General features: G+C 41.0%; 4 protein-coding genes across 5 annotated transcripts in view; 3 read left to right on the top strand and 1 right to left on the bottom strand.

The window, feature by feature from the left end:
• The window catches only part of LOC126556255 (39S ribosomal protein L15, mitochondrial), a 416,466-nt gene that overhangs the window by 187,002 nt on the left and 204,299 nt on the right, over positions 1-25,165 (bottom strand). The window contains exon 1 of one of the 2 annotated variants that reach the window (XM_050211483.1): positions 117-120. The exons of the other annotated variant lie outside the window; for it this stretch is intronic. The gene's annotated coding sequence lies outside the window, so the exon portion shown is untranslated. Of the gene's footprint in view, positions 1-116; positions 121-25,165 lie in introns of those variants that run through there. 2 annotated transcript variants of the gene reach the window in all.
• Positions 1-25,165, top strand: part of LOC126556015 (maltase A3-like) — a 252,849-nt gene that overhangs the window by 114,461 nt on the left and 113,223 nt on the right. The gene's annotated exons all lie outside the window — the stretch shown is intronic.
• Positions 1-25,165, top strand: part of LOC126568780 (E3 ubiquitin-protein ligase mind-bomb) — a 191,102-nt gene that overhangs the window by 116,726 nt on the left and 49,211 nt on the right. The gene's annotated exons all lie outside the window — the stretch shown is intronic.
• The window catches only part of LOC126556158 (uncharacterized), an 83,861-nt gene that overhangs the window by 37,592 nt on the left and 21,104 nt on the right, over positions 1-25,165 (top strand). The window contains exon 2 of the mRNA XM_050211381.1: positions 24,390-24,513. Within this exon, the coding sequence (XP_050067338.1) occupies positions 24,508-24,513 (6 nt within the window). The 5' untranslated portion in view covers positions 24,390-24,507. The remainder of the gene's footprint in view (positions 1-24,389; positions 24,514-25,165) is intronic.

Here is a 25,165-nt window from a genome sequence, read left to right as displayed (position 1 = left end):
CTCTCCTGTACACAGCAGCCAGGTTAGCTATCGTCGCGTGTTTTGCGTGTGATAAAGGCAATATTATTTTTATATATCAATTCAGCCAACGACCCTGCTGCGTTGCAAAGACACACCAACCACACCTGATGAATCACCTGCAACAACCACCGTAACATGGTCCGTCTCCCGAGTCGGTTCAGTAATCAAATTGCTGTCCTTCCAGCGTTTTCCTACCATCCTCCCTCATCATCGACCGGAAGTGCGTGTGTGCGAAACAACACCAGAACAACGCTTGCCGTTCACCAGAATCACCCATGTGCGTGTGTTTGGTGACCGTTAGCCACAAACAGCATTTTCCCGGAGCATTTCCACGAAGGTGACGCATCAAACGTGCTCCGTTTTGTTCCTGTTTCAGCTCAGGTCGGTCAGGAACTATCGTTACGCCATTGTCACACCTAATAACTTGCCACTTGCCGAAGGTCCAGCAACAGAGACGAGACAGCACTTCCTCGTTTTTCGCTTTCCCTAGTACACCAACAGGGCATTCCTCTTTATTCCCGCATCATGATCACGCTGAGTGCTAAAGGTACTAGGTAAGTAAATAGAAAAGCTATAATGTGGGTCGTTTGTCGCCAGTCCGGCCGGTCCGGTGGAAGGAGCACGAATGGCTTTAACGAACGGCGCAGCACTGAACCATGATGGTGTACTGTAAATATAGCGTATGCCTCAATTTATTATTCATGAACATGGTCAACCCATCGCTCGAACGGCGTAGACAAAGCTGGATGTCGCTCTTTGAAGAGGGGCGATGGCGAACAAAATTGCGGAAAAGCGAGCTGAAGCAACAAAAAAACAGCCCAGCAATGGATATCGGGGGTGAAGTATTGGTAGGAAGAACTCTAACAGTTTGAGGAAAGTTATAGTCTCTGTCCCGTTTCGTTCCTGTCAACAACATAATTAGAAACTTTTGCTCGAGTGATATTCGTTTTTCTCTCGGCGTCCTTTTTTTTTATTTCCACTACTGCTTTGCTACTTTATCCATTTTCATGCACGAGAGAAACTAATTTTCCCCGGAAAATAATAAAACAAACTCTCTTTTTTTTTTTTTTTGGTTGTTGAAACTTTTTATCCGTGCTTGTGAAATATATTCACGAAAAGGGGCTGGCTGTGATATTTGGAGGAAATTTGAATAGGAAAGTGTACACCTTTATCGCTGGTCGGTTTGCAACTGTATATTCGTTTGTCCTTTTTTGTATATAATATTTCATGCAGTTCATAATTCGTGTAGATCGAGCAGTTTCTAACGTCGAGTAGTTTATAACCTAATCTTAGTTTCCTAACGCTTTGTTTTATGCAATTCAAATTTATGTTCGAAAATAATTATTCTAATTCCAACAGTGCTTCTAAAGGATATTATTGATAAAACTTCAAAAGCCATGTACAAGAGATTAATTAACGTTGCAACGTTCAGTGACAAAGTAGCTGCATTTTGTTTTCTTTTTTCTTCTTGTTATGAAAATAGCCGTGCTGTATTGTTGCCTGTTTTGCATTCTGATGCCTAAAAACAGGGGTAAAATGATCAAAAACTATATTTCATGCAATTGCAATGCAATTGTTTGTACTTGTTTGTACTTGTTTGTACTTGTTGTTTCTTCTTAATCGAGCATTGTCGTAAACAGATGTAAACTCAAATCAAAACGTTGTTTTCCATGTTGTTTGCTGGAAAAGCAGAAGTAGTGGTAGTAGTAATAGAGTGAATTTATTTTGAATTTTTTGTATTACATTTGTCTACTTTTACACTACTTTAATGGATCCTTTTAGCAATAACTCTCCTCATTGCCTTGTATTTCGTGTCGTATGACGTAGCCGGTTGATTTTAAGGTTTTAGTTTATTATGTAAACATAGTGAGCAAAATGTCAGAAAAACCCACAATTGATGGAAAAGATCTTAAACCTATCCTATAAGCTTTAGAATCCCAAATCTAAAATAATAAATCAAAAAGAACAAATAACAAAAACTATAATGCTAGATGAGTATCAACGCAAAATAGCCGAGGAAAAAAACTAGTTCCCAACTAATTCGTTGATTACAGTGCGTGTGTTGCGGTGGCCTTTGTGTTTTTAATTGAATTTAAGCTGCTTAATGTAATCTGTTATTTGTAAGGAACTGGTAATGTCTTCACTATGTGGCAAATCTTAGAGAAGATGGCTGAACAGCAGTTAAACACGTACTATCTCTTCATAGATTTCAAGGCCGCATATGATAGCCAGGGTAAACTGATCAGGATTGTTAGAATGACCATGACCAACGTCATATGCCAGGTGAAGGTGGATGGAAAACTCTCAGGGTCCTTTGCCACCACCAAAGGCCTGCGTCAGGGAGATGGGCTCGCCTGTCTCCTATTTCACTTGGTGCTAGAGAGGGCCATCCGTAACTCGGAGGTGAAGATTTTGGGACCAATTATATAGACATCATTGGTCTGCAGCTCTCCCAGGTAGCAGAGGCCTACTAAAGGATCGAGCAGGTGGCAGAAAACCTCGCGTTGCAGATTAACGATGAAAAGACCAAATTGATGGTGGCACCATCAGCGGCCCTACAAAGAAATCCTGAACTACTTGTGGGTGATGTACGGATAAGTGACCGCAAATTTGAAGTCGTCCAAAACTTCACCTATCTCGGGTCAAAAGAAAGTACCCAAAACAGCATAGAGACGGAGCTGCGCACTAGGATGCTGGCGGCCAGCCGGTCTTTCTATAGCCCAAGGAAACATCTCACCTATCGCGACGGTCGAACATACACCTCTGAGACATGACGGCCCTGTCCAATACAGAAGAAATCCTCTTAGCCTCAGAAGGATCGTTTTCCCCATATATGTGGAAGGACAATGGAAGAGCCGGTAGAACGACAAGCTGTACAAACTTTATGACGACCCCACCGTCGTGTAGCGAATTAGGCTCGCCAGGCTCCGATGGGCTGGCCATGTTATTCGAATGGCACCGGAAGACCCAGCTCAGAAAGTCCTTTTAGGCCGACCACACGGGCAGAGCTAAAAGAATATAGCTACATTAAGAATTAATTTACATGATTTGTTTTATAGTACTTGAAGTATTTTCAAATGAATTTTAGCTATTTTACTCCATAACGGTTAACCATACGTTATTGATAGTGTAATAAAGCAGTAGTTAAAGCTATAATTTGTTTTTCTAATTAAGTTGTTTTCAAATTACACCAGCGTATTGTGACATTGTTTAATGTCAGGTTTTGGCCACGTGGCATGCGACGACATAGATTTTGCATAAAAATTATGGCTTCAGTTTTAATTTGATTTTTTTTAACTTCCATTTTCGGAAATAATCATTGTAAACTTTTAATGCTTTGCTTAGAGTTTTGATGATTGTCTTTGCAATTTTAGATGTGGTGGTTAGACCATATTGCCTGCGTATAGGTACTAACGGCTATTTTTGATATAAAAGGGTTAACTCAAATGAAGATATTGAAAAGTAGAGGGGAAAGTATACTACTTTGCGGTACTCCGGCTACAGGTGTGAAATTTTCTGCGATTCTTTTGGAAATATTCATACTGTTTACCCTGTTAGTTAGGAATGAATGTATTAATTTGACCATAGTTATTAGATAACCGAGTGAAATAAGTTTAAAAAGCAGGTGTAGGTTCAGTTTATTCATATACAAAGCTATCATAGGGTTCATTCTTCTGAAGAAACATAAACTAATGTAATAACGTTTTCTGCTACGCGGCAAATTGGTTGCACTTGCTCCTCAAATGCAATTTCAACTACATTTTTCAGAAAAGCTGATTTTCCTCTAAATTTGTTGTTTATACAAGGAATCTCATTTACGTGACCCATCCTAATCGGGCTTGCTAACATAGTATGGACGGATTTTTTCTTGTTACGCTCACTTTATGGTTGCGGTCAAAACCATAAGGGTCCCGCTAGGGAATTCCCCCGTTACAAACGTTCCCTTAATTAGTCCGTGAATGATTTAAGTCACGTCGTAAACCACACGTTACACGTTACGTACATCCGACGTACCCACAGCCGTAATGCCGGACAGTGGAAAGAAAATAAATATTACCGAATCCGTTCACCTCATCCATACTCACCTCACATATCCGGTGGACGATAGTGTGTGACGTTACATCATTACACAGACGCCAATCTCAACCGGTGACGCATAAAATCTTTGCTAATTCCCTGGAGCTAATGGCAACCGCACACACACCAGGTTCAGTTGTTTCCCGTGGTTTCTACAGTTGTTTGTTAAAATGCATGACATTTCTGCGTCAAAAGAGGTGACAAACTCACACACACACGAACAGATTACTCATTACGTACACCGGCACGTACTATGTACCGCTTTTTTCCATATGGGGCGTGACTTCTGTACTTTCATACCTTCGTGAAGGAGAAAAGTTGTCATTAAAAATGAAGTGAAAGAAAAAAGCTGTGCGCACATATGGATTGAATTTTTGATGTAATTATTATCATGAGTGTAAACATGCGTGCATAGGCTGGGGACCGCAGCGTGACATCACGCTAAACTGCGGTCACATTTTTCACGACAACTACCAGGCGCCTCCATCGATGTGTGCTTGGTAGTACACAATTATACTTGCAGATAATCATTGACCGTGTACGCTTTTATGAAGTTGACCATTAAAACGATAAAGTGAAAACCTATCTCACAAATGGGCTTTGTGTTGGTGTGGTACGATAAGGCGTTTTTTTCCTTCCCAGTACTTACCAACATTCTGTAGTCTGTATACCGGACGAAGAAAGGCGTTTCAATAGCTATTCTCAGAATATTTCTTCACCGTATAAAACCACAAAAATAGAAAATCACTCAACCACGAACTAATTTCACCGCAACAGCTAAAATTATACGATCGTTCCGGTTGCCCAGGAACGGCAAGGAATTCAATACCGTTTACCAGTAACCCGTGTTGATGTAAGATGACAAAACGAAAGATTGCTGAAGGAGAGAATTGCCCAACGAAAGAAAACTTTCACCCAACTTTATGCCCATTACGGAAGTGACACTGTATGTACGCTTTTGTCTGGAATTCGGTTAACTTTCACTTTTCGTTCCCCATGGTTGGGGTTTCTTCACTCGTGCAATGACTTCCCCTGGAAGGGATCATCTTCTTCACCCAATCTTACACCGGACGAAGAATGACAATCTGTACACTCATCACACGCGGTCAACGGTATGAACGAACAGGGCCAAACTAGGAGCGAAATTGCTCCCGCTAACTAACCTTCTGCTCAACCGAGCGAAAAAATTACGATGGGTAGTGAATATTTGCCCTCGGCAAAGGGTCTGGCGGTTACCAGCCAAACGGGGTATGTACGGTGCAAACAGAACCGTTTCCGGTCAGATGAACTGTCTCGATTACATGAACCAAGCAGTGAGATGAAAGAGAACATACGAACCGTTTTGACCAACCGGGGACACACAGACACAGGCGAGTGAATGATTTTTCGGTGGACAGTAAGGGTACTTTTACGAACTTTGAAGCGTGACATTTCAGCACAAACCAGCTTTGTGTGCGTTTCCTTTCCCCCATTGCTTCACAAAGCAGCAGGCGATTCGTACGAGCATTTGTGCTGGTCATTGTGCACTCGAAACACGTCGGCGCCGTATGTATTGTGCCGTGCGTACTGTAAGAAAGAAACTTTCATCCCGTTCTTCGTGCCATGCAGCCGGAAGGATGTGATAAATTCTTGCCAAACCAATCCATCCCAGCGTATTGGTAAGGTACGATGACAATGATTGATGGAAAAACGAAACGGAAACGAGAGCAACTATCCACCGGTTGGGATCGATTGGTCAACCTTACCTACTTCCATGTTGTCCATTGCCCTGTGGTTCGATAATTGCGTTAAATGCATTGCTCAATCATCATTATCAAATGAACATATCATCAGTTGGGTCTGCCTTCTATGCTATATGATGCACACGGCAGAAATGCAGCCGGATATTGCAAGGTGTACAAAGGGATGTCCAACTGCAGATCATGTCAATCAGACGTGGATCTTTCCAATCGATTGCTTTGACATATCCATACGTTTAGTTAAATAGCAAATACGATTCGTTTGTGAATTTACTTGTGTGTAACATAATAAGAACGAGTTAAAATTATTCTTATTTTATTCTCCTGTTCATCTTCAGTACCTGTGTATAGGAAAGTTGTTAATTATTTCTCAGCTTTCTTGTTTAGTTTTTTCTATTCATTCATTCTTTTTTTATGTTTCAAGTTAACAACAATTAAGAATTGTTTTTACATGTACTTAAATATTGGGGCGGCTCGGTGGTGTGGACAACAACGGCGCCACTCTACAAACAACGTCCCTCCGTAATGAGGACTGACTATCCAACTGCGTAGTATCGGCAAGTCTAGTAAGCCGTTCGATGGCCGGCGTGACCTTAGAGGTCGTGAAGCCAAGAAGAAAAAGAACCTTAAGTGTTTGAAAATAAAATAATATGAAATTTTAGCAAATCCTCATTAATTTCTATAACAAACGTAAATGTATTAGGTAATAGTAATCAATTTGATGAAGCAAGTAATAAATAGTGTAGAATGCGAACCGAGCAAGAAGGAACACACGAAAGAATCAAAACACATTGAACAAGTACTTTAATGGCATTAAACGATCTAACAAAGAAGATATGTGCACAGGATCTGCGAACTTTTGGTAACTGAAAAACCAAGTAACCGACATCCTTCCTATATCTTTGGTCATACCATCGCTAAAAACTGAATAGTTTATGTAGTGGATGAAGGTAAGACCTGTGTTTAGCCAAGCACACAAATCCTTGACCGCAAGCAAGAAGGGTGAAAGCAATAATATAACACTATATGAGGAAGGAAAACTTTTAATCACATTTCGAGATAAACACAGGTATGAGGAAGTGAGACCACAGAACTGTATAATTGAATAGAAATAAAATTAATGATAAAAATTTATACTTGTACTTAAAATGTAAACGTACATTTTAATCTTCAAACCTTGAAATTGAATCATCAAAAACAATCGCCATTTTGATATTTTTCAGCGCCACATCTCGCCGCCTCATCACCATAACTTTCGTCGATAAAGTCTGTTCAATCTAGTACCAATTTTATTATCATGTTCATGAGACCCTAACGAAACGTTATTAAATCAAATATTTCACCCCACCAACACAACCGTACCTAATCCCTCACATTTATCAACTGTATCTTACCAAGATGTGGAGTACCTCGAATCCACCTAAACGCAGAATATCATTCATTAGCCGTTCACAACAACCTGCACTATGGGAGGCAATTTTTCATGATTAAAACACTGCAGTAACGTGCGGCTCGGTCCATTCGTTGCGTCTGACGTCAGGAACAGGCCAGAGAACGATTATTTACTATATCTGCACCAACTGCGGTAAACCATCGGTCGTTCAGTAATGACAACAGCAACCGCGGCACGAAACCAATTCCCTGGGATGCCTTTAATACCTCATCAATTTGTGACCACCGGAGCAGAAAATGTCACGTGTCATGTCACGGTCACAAACATCGTACTCGGTTGATGCCGTAGAGCTAGCGCGTACTATGAGCAATCATCTGTGACGCCTTAGAAGTATCGAAGGGTAGAAGAATCATACCTCGGAGGCAAAATTTCAACGTAAATTCTTCGACTATCGGTTGTGATATGCGCACAGCGCTTTCCGCCATCGGGACGCTTCCAGTGCACCGTGAATAGTTTCATCTCGTCAGAAGCGTAGTGCGAATGCTGTACACAATAAGTTAAACTTTCCCAACTTGAAAAGTATCTGTTCGTGGCATTTCTACCCGGGAGCGATATTGTAGCACTGGTTCGTAACGTCAGATGTTTCAAGAGAGAGAAAGTCGTTGCATAGCCATCCCCACTGATAGTTGCGCCCACCACATTTCTTCCGCTGCTGATGCTGCTCGCCCGAATCTGGCGATAAAACAAATGCTCAATAATTCATCGGCTTAATGAAGTGGAATCGGCAAGCATCAGGGTGAGTCCCACTTTGCGCTGCAAATTTACCTCGGACAATCCGTTTCACCTAACCACGTTTCATGTACGGGGTGTGCGCCAAAATGTCAACGACACTGGGCACTAGGCGATGTAAATGAGCGAACATTATGGACAATTTGCTGTGTCCAGGCGTTCAAGCATAAGAACAAGTTGAAAAGAGTTCTCGAAGCAGTGTAATAACCTGATTTTTTCATTTCAAAATGGAGGAAAAAAGGGGTTTACATTTGATAGAATGTAGTATTGTGCGCTAAAATCTTATACTTTGTATCTTATTGCAATTATCGCACCATTTTGTTGAAAAATGTTCCCTTGGATCCAGACATTTCCAGTGCTTCTGTTACGTTATCAAATAACCTTTCCACGATTTTCTACCAGCAACAACGAGCTTCTTTTTCTCCTTGGCTTGAAGACCTTAAAGGACACGCCGGCCATGAAATGGCTTACTAGACTTGCCGATACTACGTAGTTAGATAGTCAGCCCTCAACTACGGGGGAAAGGTCCGACTGGGAATTGAAACACAGTCCTATCGAGTGAAAACCGGTGCCGCTCTCGTCATACCACTGGGCCACCCCGGTGCTTATACATTTGTTACTTTTTAACAACGAGCTTATTTATTATAAATTGTCAGGGCCATCACTAGGCGATTTTTTAAAGAACTACTGGTGTGGGTGAAAATCTATACTAGACGGAGAGAAAGTTGAAGATTTCTCGTTTTGCTACTGAAATCCTCAATAAACACAACGTAGGAAACTCAACAGTTTTAATTTGTCTTAATGAAGTATGTTTTGACTGAATAACTTCAAATCAATTAGATCATAGTACTATAGTATTGAAATCATTGTAAAAATGAACAATCTTGAATGTCCTATTCTATTGTTGCATATTTCATATCGGGCTTCGGAAACGAAAGACAATTTTGTATATTCATTTAATATGTGTTACTTTCTGTGACATGTTATTGTATCTTTCAAACGTTATTTTGCTTTTTTTTAAACTTTTTGAGTACTGTTTTCATATTTATTAACTCTCTCACTCATGTTGGCCTGTTCTTTTGAAGAACACGTCATCGTTACATGGCTTGATCAACAATAGATCTCCACGAAACTCGATCCCTGGCTGCAGCTTCCCATCCATGTATGCACCCGATCTCCAACAGGTCTCCCTTCACCTGATCCGAACTGGGGATCGCTGACGAATACCTTCTTGGCGAGGTATGAGTCCGGCATCCTCATAACATGCCCCAGCCATCGTATCCTACCGGTCTTTTCTACTGGCCGGATGTCCAGTTCTCCGTATAGCTCAGCAAGCTCGTGGTTCATGCTTCTCCTCCACATTCCATGCTCGAACACACCGCCAAAGATGGTCTGGAGGATGCAACGCTCAAACACGCCAAGAGCGTTTGCATCCTCCGCTCTGATGGTCCAAGACCTCCGATAGGACCTATCGGGCCGGTGGCCTATCGGGCCGGTGGCCTATTTGGCCGGTGGCCAAATAGGACCACCGGCTGAAACAGTGTGCGATATATCTCACATTTAGTGTGGTCTCAAAGCCTTCTGGATCTCAGCAGACGATGAAGGCCGTAGTAGGTACGATTCCCCTGAACAATACGTCTCCGAATTTCGCTGCTGACATCGTTATCCGAAGTTAAGAAAGTCCCAAGATAGCAGAACTCCTCTACTACCTCGAGGTTGTCGCCGTCAACTGATACTCTGCTTCCGAGTCGGACTCCGGCAAACAGGTATTTCGTCTTCGTCGCATTGATCATCAATCCAATTCTTGCTGCTTCACGTTCCAGTCGGGTGTACGCCTTACACACCTTCGCTGTTGTCTTGCCAACAATGTCAATGTCATTAGCGAAGCCAAGAAATTGAAGAGACCGGTAGAAAATCGAGCCATGGATATCGTTGTCTATCCCTGTGCTTCGTATGACACCTTCCAAGGCTATATTGAACAGTAGACAGGAGATTCCGTCCCCTCGCCTCAGAAACCTGTGAGATTCAAACGATTCCGACAGCATGTTCGATACTCTCACTCTGCACTGCACCCCACCCATGGTGGCCTTTAACAGCCGGATCAGCTTTTCAGGAAATTGTTGCCGCTGCATTATGTTCCATAACTTATTCCGATTTATGGTATTGTAGGCCTCCTTGAAGTCGATAAACAGGTGGTGCACCTCTGGAGGTGCACAAGTCTGTAGAACAAGATCTGGGACAGGGTCTTATAGGCGGCATTAAGGACTGAAATGGCACGCTAGTTCGAGCATTCCAGTCTTTCGCTCTTTTTGTGGACTGGGTGAATGGCGCCCAGCTTCCACTCCTGCGGTAATTCTTCCTGTTCCCAGATTTTCAAGATCACCTTATGCATTTCGACGGTAAGTCTCTCCGGCCGCATTTTGAAGAGCTCGGCCGCCAGTCGATCACTACCAGCAGCCTTGTTGCTTTTAAGCTGCTTGATGGAGCTGGTAACCTAATCCAGAAATGGCGGAGGCACTTCGTCTTCTACACTATTGCAGTCACTGAGGTTGTTGCTGTGTTGCTGCTACTGTTGGCTCTGCTCCGTTCAGGCGTCCTTCGAAGTAGCACTTACACCTTTCGATCACCATCCGCTCGTCTGTCAGGAGATTTCCGTCTGCGTCCCGGCACATCGCGGTTTTAGGAGCAAATCCACTTCGTGCCTCTTTCAACCTTCTGTAAAACGAGCAGGCGTCCCCCGACTGAGAGAGCTCCTCCAGCAGTCGTTTGTAGTTTTCCACGTTCAAATGAATGTACGTAATGAATGAACACTGGGAAAAAAGCTAAATCCAACAGCTGGCATTTATCTTTCTTCGATTTATATTACAATTTATAACTATACCTTGAATGGATGACTAGAAAATTCAATGAGAAAAAACTTTATTCCTTCTTTTAAAACGCCGTAGAACTTTCTCCACACTTTTGACGCTCAATATTTCCCCTATGCCATTGCCAGAAAACGAAAAAAACCCTCCGAAACATTGGCTGAAAAACTAAAACACATTACTCTCTTTCTACGATCCTTTGTCGATCTTGTTTCGTAACAACGTAATGATAAATGTACTTGCAGAGAAAAATGTCCGCATTCGTACCGGTTTGAAACCGCTCCACATTAATCGAAAGCTTCTAAGCGATTCTTTTTCAATTTCAACCCGTACTTCCTTTCCTTTGTTGAATCACAGAAAGTTGTTATTGAAAGCAGTGCTAGTAGAAGTTAAAAAAATTGCGCTACAATTTCAATTTCAAGTGCATTTATACTAATGAATGTAGCTGCAAATGAATATGACGAAGAGGGGAAAAAACATTGGCGACAGTCTGGCCAAATGGTATTCTAAGTAAAAAAGAGTACCTGTTTCGCAATGAAACATTCAACGACGCAAGTGCAATTCGTACGATGCGGAATGCGAAACTTGTTTCTCCCTCCGAACGTTGCACAACTTGAAGTGATGATGAATTGTGCAGTGCAATTATGATACCGTACTGATACACTTCTTAACAAACGGCATCGTTCTCGCGTATGAAAAGCAATGGTTTACATCATTAATTCGGATCCAATTTCCTTTGGAGCTTCCTTGATTTGTGATTCAATAATTAATTTGTTGTTGCTGCTTGGCACAACACAATGTTTGCCCTACATTTCTAAAGAATTGTTCCAACAACAGCTCAGCATTCCCAACAAAACAAAACAAACAAACAACGTTAATTATGTACCACAGAAATTAAATCAACAAAGTAAAATTTAACACTGAACAAAGAGTTGGCATACCGAAAGAAGCTTCATTTCGCGTTCCTTTGATGCAAGCTTTCAAGTGTTTGGCTTTGGCCCTCAAGAAGCTGACTTTGGCTGGCCCCTTTTTCGAAATGTTGTTTCGAGCTCGGAGCAGGTGGTACAAACATCAAATACCGGTAAGTGGTAAGCAAAACGGTTTTAAAAAACTTTCCCCAGCACATACGCTCACAGCTGCTGTCATTAAAATGTAAACCTAATGTACTGACACTTGCTCAACGGAGCATCCAAAAATCACTAACATGAATCTCGTCACCGGCTAACCGAAACCTACGCGACGAACGCGATAGGGTGGAAGCTGGTCCGTCTGCTGTTTATGCCTCCGGTGAAGGTTGAAAGCCGGCTCTTCTGTATCGCGCACAACAAAACAAATAAACCAAGTGCCGTAAAAACTGTGAAAGTTTTCATCCAAAGTTATTAGATTAATATTCATAAGTCTTTTTCTCCGGGTACCGCTGTACGGAGGTTTAGATTTTATTTTAAACAACACAACACTGTTTATGTTACGATTGTTTGCAAGCACAAGAGGCACCATTCACCCGTGTATGTTCTCTGTAAGTGTCACTTATTGGGGACATTTTCTAAAACACCTTCCAGAAAGTACAGTGAGGCTAAAACTAAAGGATTGTGCATATTCACACGCCAGTCCAATTTAAAGATGCTTGCTTGAAGTAGTCTCCGTGATACTACTTTTTCATTATGTAGCCATTGAGGCTATGAGCAAAGTTTTAAACTATTTATCATTTTATGGTCTGCAGCTGGAGCCATCAAACCTTGCCGTTTATTTCAATGCGTTATAAGAAAACCCTCCTCTTCTTGGAGAAGAAAATCGATGAGTACGATCACGTAGTGCTTTATTCAAATGTTTTAAAAGTTGTTATTACCGTAACGATTTCCAATTACATCAACCAGCAGTGACAAATCTAGGCTGATCTACGGCAACAGAGAAAATTTAAGTCAAACGTTAGTTTGAGTTTATCAAATATTTGTTCCCTGTGATATGACAAATATGGGAGCAATTAATACAACTAAAATTTAATTTAATTATTTTACAATGCTCTCCACATGTCTTGAAAACGATATTATTAATAAAATCTAATCCTAACCGAAACAACGAATATCTGGGCTTCAAGTCTTGGAAGTGAATAATAAAAAGGAATGAAAGGATAAGAAGGACAGATTATAATCAAAGAGGTGAGCTGTGAAGATAAACATAAGCACAGCAAACAGCAATGCAATCTAGCATCCTACTGCAGTGCGACGTGTGGGAACGTGTAGAACGGAAGTAAAGGTGCATCACCACAGTCAAGAAAGAGAAACACCGAAGACTCCTGTCCTCGTCACACGATAAGGTAGAGAATCTGAATCCAAGGATCATAGGGAAGCAGACCTCTGCCTTTGCTTCTTTAGATCACCAAGCAGAACTTCAACAGTGAACTTGCCAGTGAACTGTTAGAATCTTTTTATTACTAAGACGATCTGTGACATCACCGACAGTAAGCTTCAATACTACGTTTGAGATTCCTTCCTGTGTTCATGTATATTACAAATGTTAGACAGGACAGTCAGCACTGGACGATTGGAACTCATTTGAATTATGGTAGAGAATAGCCTGCAGCATGACGATTCATAAAAATAGGGATACTGTAGCAATCAAGTTTGAACAGGAGATTTGTAATAGTATGTCAGAAAGATTTTACCCCTGGTCACACCTAGACGAAGAGTCAAAATATCTTTGTCTGAAAATTTAGGAAGTAAGTAACAATTGGTAAGCAAATGGACAAATCTAAACAGTTTTGAAAGCTCTTCCCAGAAAGACTTTGCCATCAGCTCATCTCCTTCGAGATTCCGAAGCCGGATTGAAGCTGTGGTTAATGCTTTTATAGCTTCTTCTTTTTTTTTTTGGCATAACGACCTCTAAGGTCATGCCGGCCATCGAAATGGCTTACTAGACTAGCGATACAACGTAGTTGGTTAGTCAGTCTTCACTGCGGGGGGATGGTCTGGATGTGATTTGAACCTCGGTCCTACCGTTTGAAGATCGGCGCCGCTGTCGCTTACAGCACCGGGCCGCTTCAAGCTGCAACTATAGCTTGTGGTGCTTTCTAGATTAACACTTAGGCATTAAAATATAATGCAAAGCTACTTTTTTACGAACCGTGCTAGGGAACAGCTCATTTTATGTTCACAAAAACTGATTTCTTTCATCAATCATTTCACAATACATTTAAAGTACCGTCGAAGAACAAAGAAATGTTATCGTATTCTTTGTGTGCATGTCTTTTATTGCTAGATATTTTGCAAGTAAAATTCCCACCTCTTGTATAGTCATTATTTCTTAGGGTATGAATGAACTCATCGAAATAATTACACACAAAGCAAAGAATGAGATCATGTCCCTTGGTTCGAAATTCGAACAGCCACATTCTTGTGCGGTTAAAATTAAAGCAAAATCATTTCTTTTGCTCCTCAACGGATGATGCTTGAACTTCACCATCATCATGTTCGATAGCGTTCACTGCTCTACGTATCACTGCACTTTACAAGCAGCGGGCAGCAACTTTTCTTCCTCCCTTTCTACTGTCACGCTCGAAAGAAAGCAAAACTTTGGCGGCTGTTGTGCGATTGTGCCCATAAAACGGTCCATTCTCACGCCCACAGAAGGTCGCTTAAGGCGCTTTCATTCTTTCTTCACGCCTAGCAATCAGTGTCTGCCCGACCGATGAAACCGTATTCTTCACCTTGACGGTCCATGAAACGAGAACTAAAGATATGACCACATACACACGTACACGTACAAGCTCACACAACGTCAAGCTCACCGAACGAAATGCCAATCTTTGGAACACTTTCCGAGCTCACCTTTAGCTCGCCTCACGCGTATCGTACCATTCTTCCGATCGTCGCCGTCCGACACCGACGTTTGTCTCATTTAATCTTGCCTCAGCTGTAGCTAAATTACAAAATGCAATCGGATGAGTTTATCTTTTCTGTTTCACTTTGAAACAGTTTTCCACAGACCTTCGATCTTTCAGGGCTCTTCACACAGTGGAGGATACTATTGAGGTACGCAACCTTTACACCTTGAAACGAACGGTACAAAGAAAAAGTGATAAACAAATACTGAATGCCTCCTTCAGATAAATTGGCATCTTCCTGCTCTTTTTTTCGAACCAAATCAAATTGATTTATGCATTGACCAATGCAATCAAACATAATGAAAGACGCTAAACATACAACATTTAATCTAGTTCTAAATCAAAATTATGCCCTTCTTCTGTAAGACATGATTTGCTGTAGATTTATGTTGTTTTCAAGTGTCTCTGCTGAAGCTCAGTATTTGATTTCAGGCTAACACCTTCTACTTGGCTTAACAACTTTCTATGTTATGCTTGACGCTTTCCCAGATATTTATGAATTAGACCCACAATTTGTTTGATATTTTTAAATTGGCTTAGCAGCAATACGGCCTAACCCTTCTATATGAATTTAAAAATAAAGAATTTTTGCAATTTTTTCTGTTTTTTGGAAATATTTCCTCGTATCTGGAAATTCATTGCCAACATCAAAAATAAGCTCCTAATTCTTTTTCAAAAATGTGTGAGCCAGCCAAAATAAAAAAAATGAAAACAGGATTACCATTTGACGACAACGACTGTCAGTTGATAGAAATCAATAATTAAGTTCTTTATATTAGTTTTCGATTTTCTACCAATTTTCTTTTGAGAAGTATCGTTGCCTTCGTTCATTTATTTAATGCTTTTAATAACTTTTGACGATTTACAGCTTGAGTTCCTTTCTTTATTTATTTCAATTTTATTCTGATATAATTTTTCTAGCTAGAGATTTTTGCATTTCCTTCAAGCAAATTTATAGCTCAATTTTCTTCTCGGCTCTGTCGTGCAACAACTGGCGGTTAGTTTTACCCTCGATTATGTAAATTGCCTCACTACTGCAGTACCGCTAATGAATGAGCAAATAAATTTTTAACATTTTGATGCTCCGTTTCCGTTAAATCGGGTTTTCCGGCTGAACGTGGTGGAGCAGTTCCTGCTACTAACTGCTGATAACTCACTTAAAACGATATGCAAATGGTTCTCCAGGCGCTTACAATGGATATTAACACCGCCAACAACAATTAACCTACTTTCGGTAGCGAGCAAACATAATTCTCGATCCCATGCGAATGATACTAGACACAATGGATGTAAAATGTGGTTAAAAATATCCCTCGTAGACAGTAACCTTCGTGGCTGACGTATAAAACACACGGAAAAAAATGTAAACCACCAAGTAAAAACATAAATACGCCGAAATCCCTACCAATTCATTATCACCAATTTGACCTCGGCCACCTTATACATCGGTCGTGCCGTAACTACGGCGAAGAATCGTTTTTTACGGTTTTTTTGTTGGTTTCACAGGGCTTTATACCATTTTTTATAATGGCTCCCCCTTCGAGTTAATAGCTCTGTGTATCCTCCATTTGGGCAATGCACCATTCTTCTACTGCATAGCTTCCATATCCTTCAAATGGCCAGAGATAATAGCGACCTTAACCCTACATCCTTTCGATTATGTCCTATCAGTGTACATGGTCAGTGATATGGAAACGCGTGAAACGCATTATCGTCATCGATTAAATGCGTTAAGCGTTGAACAGAGCGTTGACGTCGAGGATAGTGCGAAGAATCGATTGATTTTCATTGAACTGCAAAGTACACTGATAGCGGCAATCAATCCGACAAGGATGTGGAGGGTTTGCTTGTATAAAATAAATGAGTTTTGATTTTTAAGGATCAAAAAGAAACTATGTTTATAAAGACTATCTTCTTATTGGCATGACGACCTACAAGATCACGACGGCTGGGTGGATTGTCAGTCCTCACACCCGGGGAATGGTCTGGATGGAATGTGAATCCCAGTTCTGCCGATGGAAAACCGGTGCCGTTGTCGCCTTACCATCGGACCGCCACATTAAAGACTCTAAAGGGTGTCCAAAATTAGTTTTAATTGATCGTAATTATTATAATTTCAACAATCTTAAATAAAATTTCTTTGTGCACTTCAATTTTGTACATTATAAAATCATGATCGTTCAATTACAGTTGTCTTACAGAACACACACACACACACAAAATGATTCGCCTTGTAGTGCAAGTCAAAACAGCTACAAGAACAAAACAAAATGCACAATCACATCAACCACCAGGCGTCTCCATTTCATAAAGCTTTTTTACATCTCCCACCATCCATCAAACATTCCTCCCATTTGGTTGATTTAATCAACGGTAAAATTTTGTAACACTTTCAACATTTCCCTCCCACTCCACCCGTTTCGTGTTCATTTGGATCAGAGCAGTATTAAACTGCTATTTCAAGCTTTTAATGGTAACGAAACACGCCAATTTACGGCACGCCAGCGGCAATGTACGACGACCCAATGTTCGGCTACATAAACGCAATATTGAATACGGTTTTATACCGATACCGACCCGCTCTCGTTCCTAGTCAACCCAGTCGGTTTGTTATAAAACAAAGAAAAGCACCATAATTGAATCCCCGACTAAGTTTCACCTCGTCATACAAGCACACGGGACGATCGATTGAGCGGGGGCGAGGCGAATGTATAGCGAAACGGAAAGAATAAAGTGTCACGGAAGCCAAAACGGCATCCACCTCGATGGACTCCACCACACATGAAACAAAAGGAACACCGTCCAAAATCCAGCACGGAACGCCCGTGGCTAAAAAAGCTTTATCCACCTGTTCGCTTGCCGTTCATGCGGTCCTTTACACAGCGAGAATAAAAGAGGGAGAGAGAGAGAGCGAGGGGGCGAAAGAAAATATTGATAACAAAAACCAAAGCTCCTGACATATGGCGCCTACTTTACCCACCGACGTTGATGAAGTTCGTTTAATTTTGTTCAAAAAATATCCTACCGAAGCTTAGTCGTTCCCGTTTTCCGCGTGGAAAAAAAAACAACTTTCTTACCATTTTCTCGACGGCTTGAGGCTCTAATATCGCCACATGTTCTTTGTGTTCCTAGGAAAAGTACGCCAGCTCAAGGACGGACTCCTTCTAGGCAGGATTAAAAAATGACTTCTTCATTGTCTTTACCTCATCCGTCACACATACACACACTGAACCGGATTGTCCCCTCTCCAGTACTGAAACACTCATAAACATAAGTCACACGTCGACATCGTCATCTTCATCGTCATCGTTAGTCATTTCGCAGATACTTTCTTCTACCAGCTTGCTCGCTCTTGTTACTTATCCGTCTGGCTTCATGCTGTCGTTCGTGTTTCGTCGCTTTCCTTTTCACTTGCTTTTTCTTGCTCTCCTGAAAGACATGGTTGAGAGTTGTTGCTTTTTTGTTGCTGTTCGTTGTTGAACCAATTTCTTTTCTCTTAAGAAAGCCTGCTCATTTCTGTTTCACTGTTGTTTCACCGAAAGAATAGACAGCATGCCGACTCCATACGGTGAACGGTGGAATAAAAACAACACACCATGCCAGTGCGGGATGCTATACAATTGTCGACTCGAAATGAAGACATAAAAATGTATAAATAACGGATAGCTCTGTACCTCCGCCCGCATTGGGCAGTCGGAGCTGAAAGCGGCTACCTCATTGTGCTACCTCGTTGGCACATCTTGTATCGTTCTGTGCAAGCTGATGATAAACCGTTGGTACGGGTGCATTCTGACAAATGTATTAAAACTGTCACGAGCATTATTCACTGCACGAAACAATGCTGTTGTATAATAAAACCGCTAAAAAGCGAGAAAAGAACTAGCTCTTAGCGAACCATTTCTTCATTTTCTTGCTTTAAAACTTTACTACAATGTTTTAAAAATTGCTTAAATATTTCTCCAATAAAAATACACACATTTTGGCTGGAAATATTGGCACCCCAATGAAAATGTCTTTAACATTCGTTCACTCAATAGTAAACATTCCGCCTTTAACCGTTCGCTAACGCTCTGCAATCGACCATCATTTCAAGATCCCGCGAGGTTGGGGTTGTAGTGTGTTGGAGGTTTATTGTTTGATTTGGACTACACCTGTCGAGCGTGTAAGGTTCGATACAGTGGAGTTTTCCTTCCATTACACACACATACACCGTTCAATCCTACCATTCATCCACCGTGATTACAATGACGCAGCCATAAAGAATCGTTTTACGATACGCGCTTTCGTGCTTCGCTCGGTACACGTTCTACAGGTTGACACTGATTGCAACCCAAAGGGGTTAGTACTCGGAAGGGTGTGAAGCGTGGAGAAATGAAAATGTAAGGTTTTTATTTCCTATCCTCCCAGTCATACGCCCCTAACTCGTTCCCCTTAATCGTCTCCAGCCCAATCCAGCCATGAGTCGACATTGAAGCTTTCATCGATTTTCTTCCGTTCATCGCTATTTCGGACACGAAAGCCTAACGCACACACACACACACGTTTGCATCGAAAGGGAGGAACAAGGAAGGAGTAATAAAAAAATAAATATATATGTTTCACCGGTCCGTGGCCAGCCGACTGAAAACTAACATTAAATTACCCCAACAACGATGAGCGACGTGGTATCGTGCCCGGGCACAAGTCGCGTTTAACGTCCCGTACTGTATTTTATATTATTTTCCAACAACCCAAGCACGCTGACTCACCAGTGCAAGTGCACGGGTGGCACTGGGCCAACTTTCCGGGAATACGTCTGATAGTGGTATAATGGTGTTATTGAAATGAAGTTTTTATGTTCCGTCCCGTGCGCGACCGGAATATGTTGCTCGCAAATTATTCATTGCGTTATAGCGATCAACGTCGCAACAGAGTGTTGTGCTTTTGCTGTCCTTCCTAGTATTTGGGGTTTATCGAGTGGCTGAAAGCATCATATGTTTTGAAGTTGGTCCATTGTGCGCATTGATCGTATCGCATTGCTGTGCTATAATTAGGATTTAATTCTGCTTTCAGCAGGTCTTCTACGTCACTATTTGACATTCTAGCTTTTAGCTCGAAGTTTTATATCTTTTAAATATTTAAAGAGATAATTTACTTAGCGCTTATTGCAATAACTTGCTAGAGTTGCTTATTGTTTCTCTTGTTTGGCTGTTTTTAATGGTTGAAATAATCAAAACATGTTCACTGTTTGCTATAATTATTTATTTTATTTATTTATTACCTAATATGACTTCATGTTGCTGTGTTTTCAACATCATATGTGACTGAAACAATTAACATTTAAAGTAAGGCATTTCCTCCTTATTCTTTGCCTTATCCCGGGCATGCTCGGTTTGTGGTTGTAGGGTTCTTGTTCAGGACTATTGTTGTGTGTTGCGTTCCTCAGGTGGATATAGTTGTTTCATTTCTAATAGTATTGGTTAATATTGCAGCAATGGAGAGGTCCAAAGAATCATCTGGTTTGATGATTATTTTAGACCTCTACAGGCTTTGGACTGCAACAAACAAAAACATTGTTATGACAGCAATTATTTTAAAGATTAAACCCGTCAAACACTCCCGAACACAACACTGTGTGCTATATCTAAGCAAAATTATTATTTTAGAAATTGATTTTTCAAATGAACACATTTTTTATTTTTTTTTATTTCAAATTTAAAATGTATTAAGATTATTTTAGTTCTGTTTTCCATTAGATTGAGCAGAGATTAGCAATTAACAGATTGGACACCTGCTAAGGGCATAATTACAGGGTTACAGGAGTCTTATCTTTCTCGTCGTCTTCAAGAGCTCGTAGACACGTAGACTTATTCGTTCAAGGGACCTCACCTATAAAGAGACATCTTCCGATGCAGGAAGATGTCTCTTTATCTCTCTATGCCCAGAAGATGCGACGCTCAAACACACCAACAGCGTTAGCATCCACCGCTCGGATGGTCCGAGAATCCATATAGGACCACCGGGCGAAACTGTGTGCGATATATCTCACATTTAGTGCGGTCTCGAAGTCATCTGGATCTCAGCAGACGGTGGAGGCCGTATTAGGCACGATTCCCCTGCACAATGCGTCTCCGGATTTCGCTGCTGACATCGTTATCCGAAGTTACGAAAGTCCCAAGATAGCAGAACTCCTCTACTACCTCGAGGTTGTCGATGTCGACTAACACGCTGCTTCCCACTCGGGCTCTATCACGATCAGAGCCTCTGTCAAGCAGGTATTTCGTCTTCGTCGCATAGATCATCAATCCAATTCTTGCTGCTTCATAGTAAGAAATTTTATGGCCAGCGTATCCTAGAGGGCAGTCAACCCAAGAAGAAGAGGCAATGAATGATGATGATAAGTCCCACCTCTTACCGCAACACAGGTTTGAGAAGGACGGAATTATCTTTACGATATTTTTGCTCTAATTGTACAATAAAAATTAATAAACCGTAAGTGGGGACATCCAAGAGCATTCCGAGGCATCCAAAAAGCCACCAACATATCTGATAAGATCAACACAATTCCACCGAGGAAGAAATGAGCCTTACTTCACGACAATGGTATTTCATGTATCCTTTACGTAGCGTTTCAACGACCGAGGAATAGGACTGGTCCACCACGTTTAAGAACACCGCTGAGACATCTGTGACATTTTATGGAGAGGCGAATGTAGTCTCTAAGACTCAAAGCCTCTATAAAAGAACGAAAAAAAAAAATCTGTGACATTTTTTTAAAATTAAAAATACACAAAAAAACTTATCATCATCATCTAGGTCATGACAAGTGCAGTTACACAACACAGAGTGACATGGACATCTACACATATGTTAACATTACACAGTACACCTACGCTTGAACTCCTGTAAGCTGCTCGCCTTTTTTTAATTCCCTGAGCATACTGTTGTACCGTTGAATCCCTTTGAAATACAAAAAGTTCCTAGCACTTTGAGATAGTAAGTTTGGAACTCTGGCCCCACCAGCTCTGCGTGTACAGTACTTGTGAACGTCAGATCCCCGCACTATTCTCTCTCTCTATATCCAGCATAACAGCGGACGATGTACGTCGACCACAACCCAAAATAAGCCTCATAATTCGATTTTGCAACCGTTGAAGCCGAATAATTTGCTCCTTATTGACCGAGAAACAAAATGGACGAGCAGAAATCAAAGTGTGGGGATATGAGTGATTTGTAGAGGTGGACTTTCCCGAAAAAAACGAGATCGTTCGCCAGCCTACTAATACCTCCACACTTCTTTGCCACTTTGGTGATGACCCAGTCTATGTGAGCGTAGAATTTCAACTTGTCGTCTTATATAACCTCCAAGTATTTCACCTGACGAGTTCTTTCGATTGTTTCCATGATTATAACGATAGATGGAGGATTGGTCAAAACAATGGTAGTCATTATCATGTAACTTGTCTTTTTTATGGTTAATGCCAGCTTTTTGTACTTCAACCAAACATCTAGAGCGTTCAAATCGAGATTAATGAGAGACTTCGCTTGTTTGATGTCTTTGTGCGAGATAAACAAAACAGTATCTTCCGCAAAAAGATTAATCTCACAAAATTTCAAACCCTGTTTCATGTCGTTAATGTACATGATAAACAAAATTGGTCCTAGAACACTTTCTTGCCTAACTCCAAGGGTGTTTTCTATAGCCTCTGATTTAGAGTTTTCAAAAAAAGTTCTTTGAGTTCTATCTTTTCAATAACTTTCGAACCAATTGAGCTCCCTCCACACAATACCAAAACGTTTTAGTGTTGACAATAATAACTGTCTGGATATTGTCTCAAATGCTCGTTTTAGATCCAAAAAGGCAGCAGTTATAGTCTCCTTTCGTTCCATCAACAGTTTCCATCTCGCCAGTACAAGATTCAAAGCAGTTTCACAAGAGTGCCTCTGCCTAAACCCCGACTGCTCGCGAATGAATAGCTCGTGTCCATTCAGAAACTGCACCAATTGCTCCTTCACCACAATCTTTTGAAAGAATTGAATGTACATTACAATCGCAAGACAAAGATATTCTCAAAATAAATTCTTCACAATTTCTTTTTTTCTCGTATGGCAAGCTAATTCTATTTATATTTGTTGAAGTAGAAGTGCTGCCGTAACGGAACATCATTCGCATCGCAAAAAAGGAAATGCTTCAACCGCATTTTCAATCGTTTTTCGACGAACTCATCGAACCCATACATCCTTCTGTTTTGTCTCTTTTGCAATTGAAAAGTTCAATTTATCGTACTGCAACAACCTAGTTTTTGCTATTGCTACTGCATCTCCGTTATAGTGTCTCGAGTCTTTCATGTGTCTACAGCGTCTCTCTCAGTTGCATATAGAACGCGGCGCACCAGGTGAAGGATGCCGCTCGCAACAAGCAGCAGCTGCATGTGCGATCGTATTTATTTATGGCGTACTTTCCGTTACACTTCCGATCAATTTATCCGCATTTGCTCGCCTTGGCAAACCTTGCCTCACTGGGTAACAAATATTCATTCTCCCAGCGTTAGGAGCCATCATTTCGTATTCCTGCCTTGTTCAAGTTGCACAGACATTGGCGGCTGCAAAGCAGTAAGCGTACAAACAAACACACGAACCAGAAATGGGCAAGAAAACAAAAAAAAAAAACATTCCACTACGAGCGCCGGAAAGCCGTATAGGAAGTCTAATAACTTTATCGGATCGAAGTTTTCAGTGCTAACACGATACAAGCTATGGGCTGTGGTTTGCGGAGAAAGAGATGGTGAGGGTTGGCAGTTGGCCATGTGTGCGGTGCACCGTCATCGTGATAGCGGTGGTAGCTGGCAGGAGTTGAATGCTTCGGTTGGATGCGCCAAAATAATAGCGCCACGCTACACGTATGCCAGAAATAACAGACCCCAACCCATTTCCTTGTCAATATTGACCTGAAAAGCCTTTCTGGGCCAAAATTCAATATCCTACTTCGAGAAGATTGAGAAGCACTTTTGCATTTGCCTCTTTGCCTCTCGTATGGATCTCCTTCCTGACTTCTCTTTCGCAGTTGCATCCATCCTTTAAGCGTAATATCAAAATGCTGCTTCCCAAATAGCATTCTCTACTTGTGTACCCGGTATTAGCCACTTGATGTTTGCTCGCTTGATTTGCACTAAATATTTTCATAAATCACTCAACCTTGTCTCCGGCTAAGGCTACAGTGATCGGAACCATACTTCTAAACTTCCCATACTACAAGCCAAAGCTGATGTCACTGCAGACTTTGCCTCATGCTGGAAGCATACGAAAATGCTGCATCAGAATTTCCCTCACCATGGGAATTGTCCACTCTACGCTCGGGGTATTGTGTTTTGCATACTTATGCTTGGGAAGGGAACTGATGGTCTCTTCCTTTGGGACGTCGATTTGCTGCCAAAACTGCATACGATCGCAAACTGCAACGGAATCGATTCCTGTTCAATTGCTACCCTACAGCAGGGAGCAGAGAGGGCAACATCTACATTAACCATCAATAATCCAAAACATATCCCTGCGGGCGATGGGGAAATAGTTTTTCATCATGGCAGCTGACTCATTCGTAGCACTGTTCTATTTTAACTCTTGCTTCGTTCACTCTCATTCCTTTCCAGCGCAAACGGTTTCAGGTGCCAGCTGGTTCCAGCTTCTCGTTGTTGCTGACGTGGCAAAATTCATAGAAACGTTTGGGGATGAAAACATTGATCGAAATCGAACACCGACAGCAACAGGATGCAGGTGAGCTTTCTACAAGTTGTTTTCTGCATGTTTTTAGTTTCTCCTTGTTTATTTGAATGTTACAAGATTGATTGGGTAACAGCAACTTCATAAGAAAAGAGTAACAAGGATGTTTAACCTTTGCCAATTGTGCTTCAATTATTTTTTTATCGATTGATTGTATGACAATACGGCGTGGAATAATTCGTCGTACTAAAATAAATAATAATAAAACAATAAGAAAGCATTCGATACGGCTTGGCACAATGGCATCATTTACAAACTGATCAGTTGATAATAGATAACAAGCTACTATAATATAAAAGATTTTAAGATCAATTATTTTACGTGCTTTACCAGTCTGGACGAACTGCGTTAAGCAAGTCATGCATAGAAAGAAAAGGTATTTCAAAATAAATACATCAAACGAATATTGAACTTGCCTCCATTGAACAGCACAAATGATGTACACGAAATAACAAAGCTTACTATTTCATGAAACATTCTTTAAACATAAAACATTTTTAATGCGGCAAAAAATATATTAGGAGGACAGTAAATGTACTTAAAATACACATTTGAAAAATGATAATTTATTATTATTATTATTATTATTACACTTTATTCATTGGACAATAATAGTCCGGATGATCGTATCTTAGCCTAGCGTGTA

The sequence above is a fragment of the Anopheles maculipalpis genome, chromosome 2RL (assembly GCF_943734695.1).
Source record: "Anopheles maculipalpis chromosome 2RL, idAnoMacuDA_375_x, whole genome shotgun sequence".
Lineage (NCBI taxonomy): Eukaryota > Metazoa > Arthropoda > Insecta > Diptera > Culicidae > Anopheles > Anopheles maculipalpis.
This window is presented reverse-complemented; position numbering and strand designations above follow the sequence as displayed.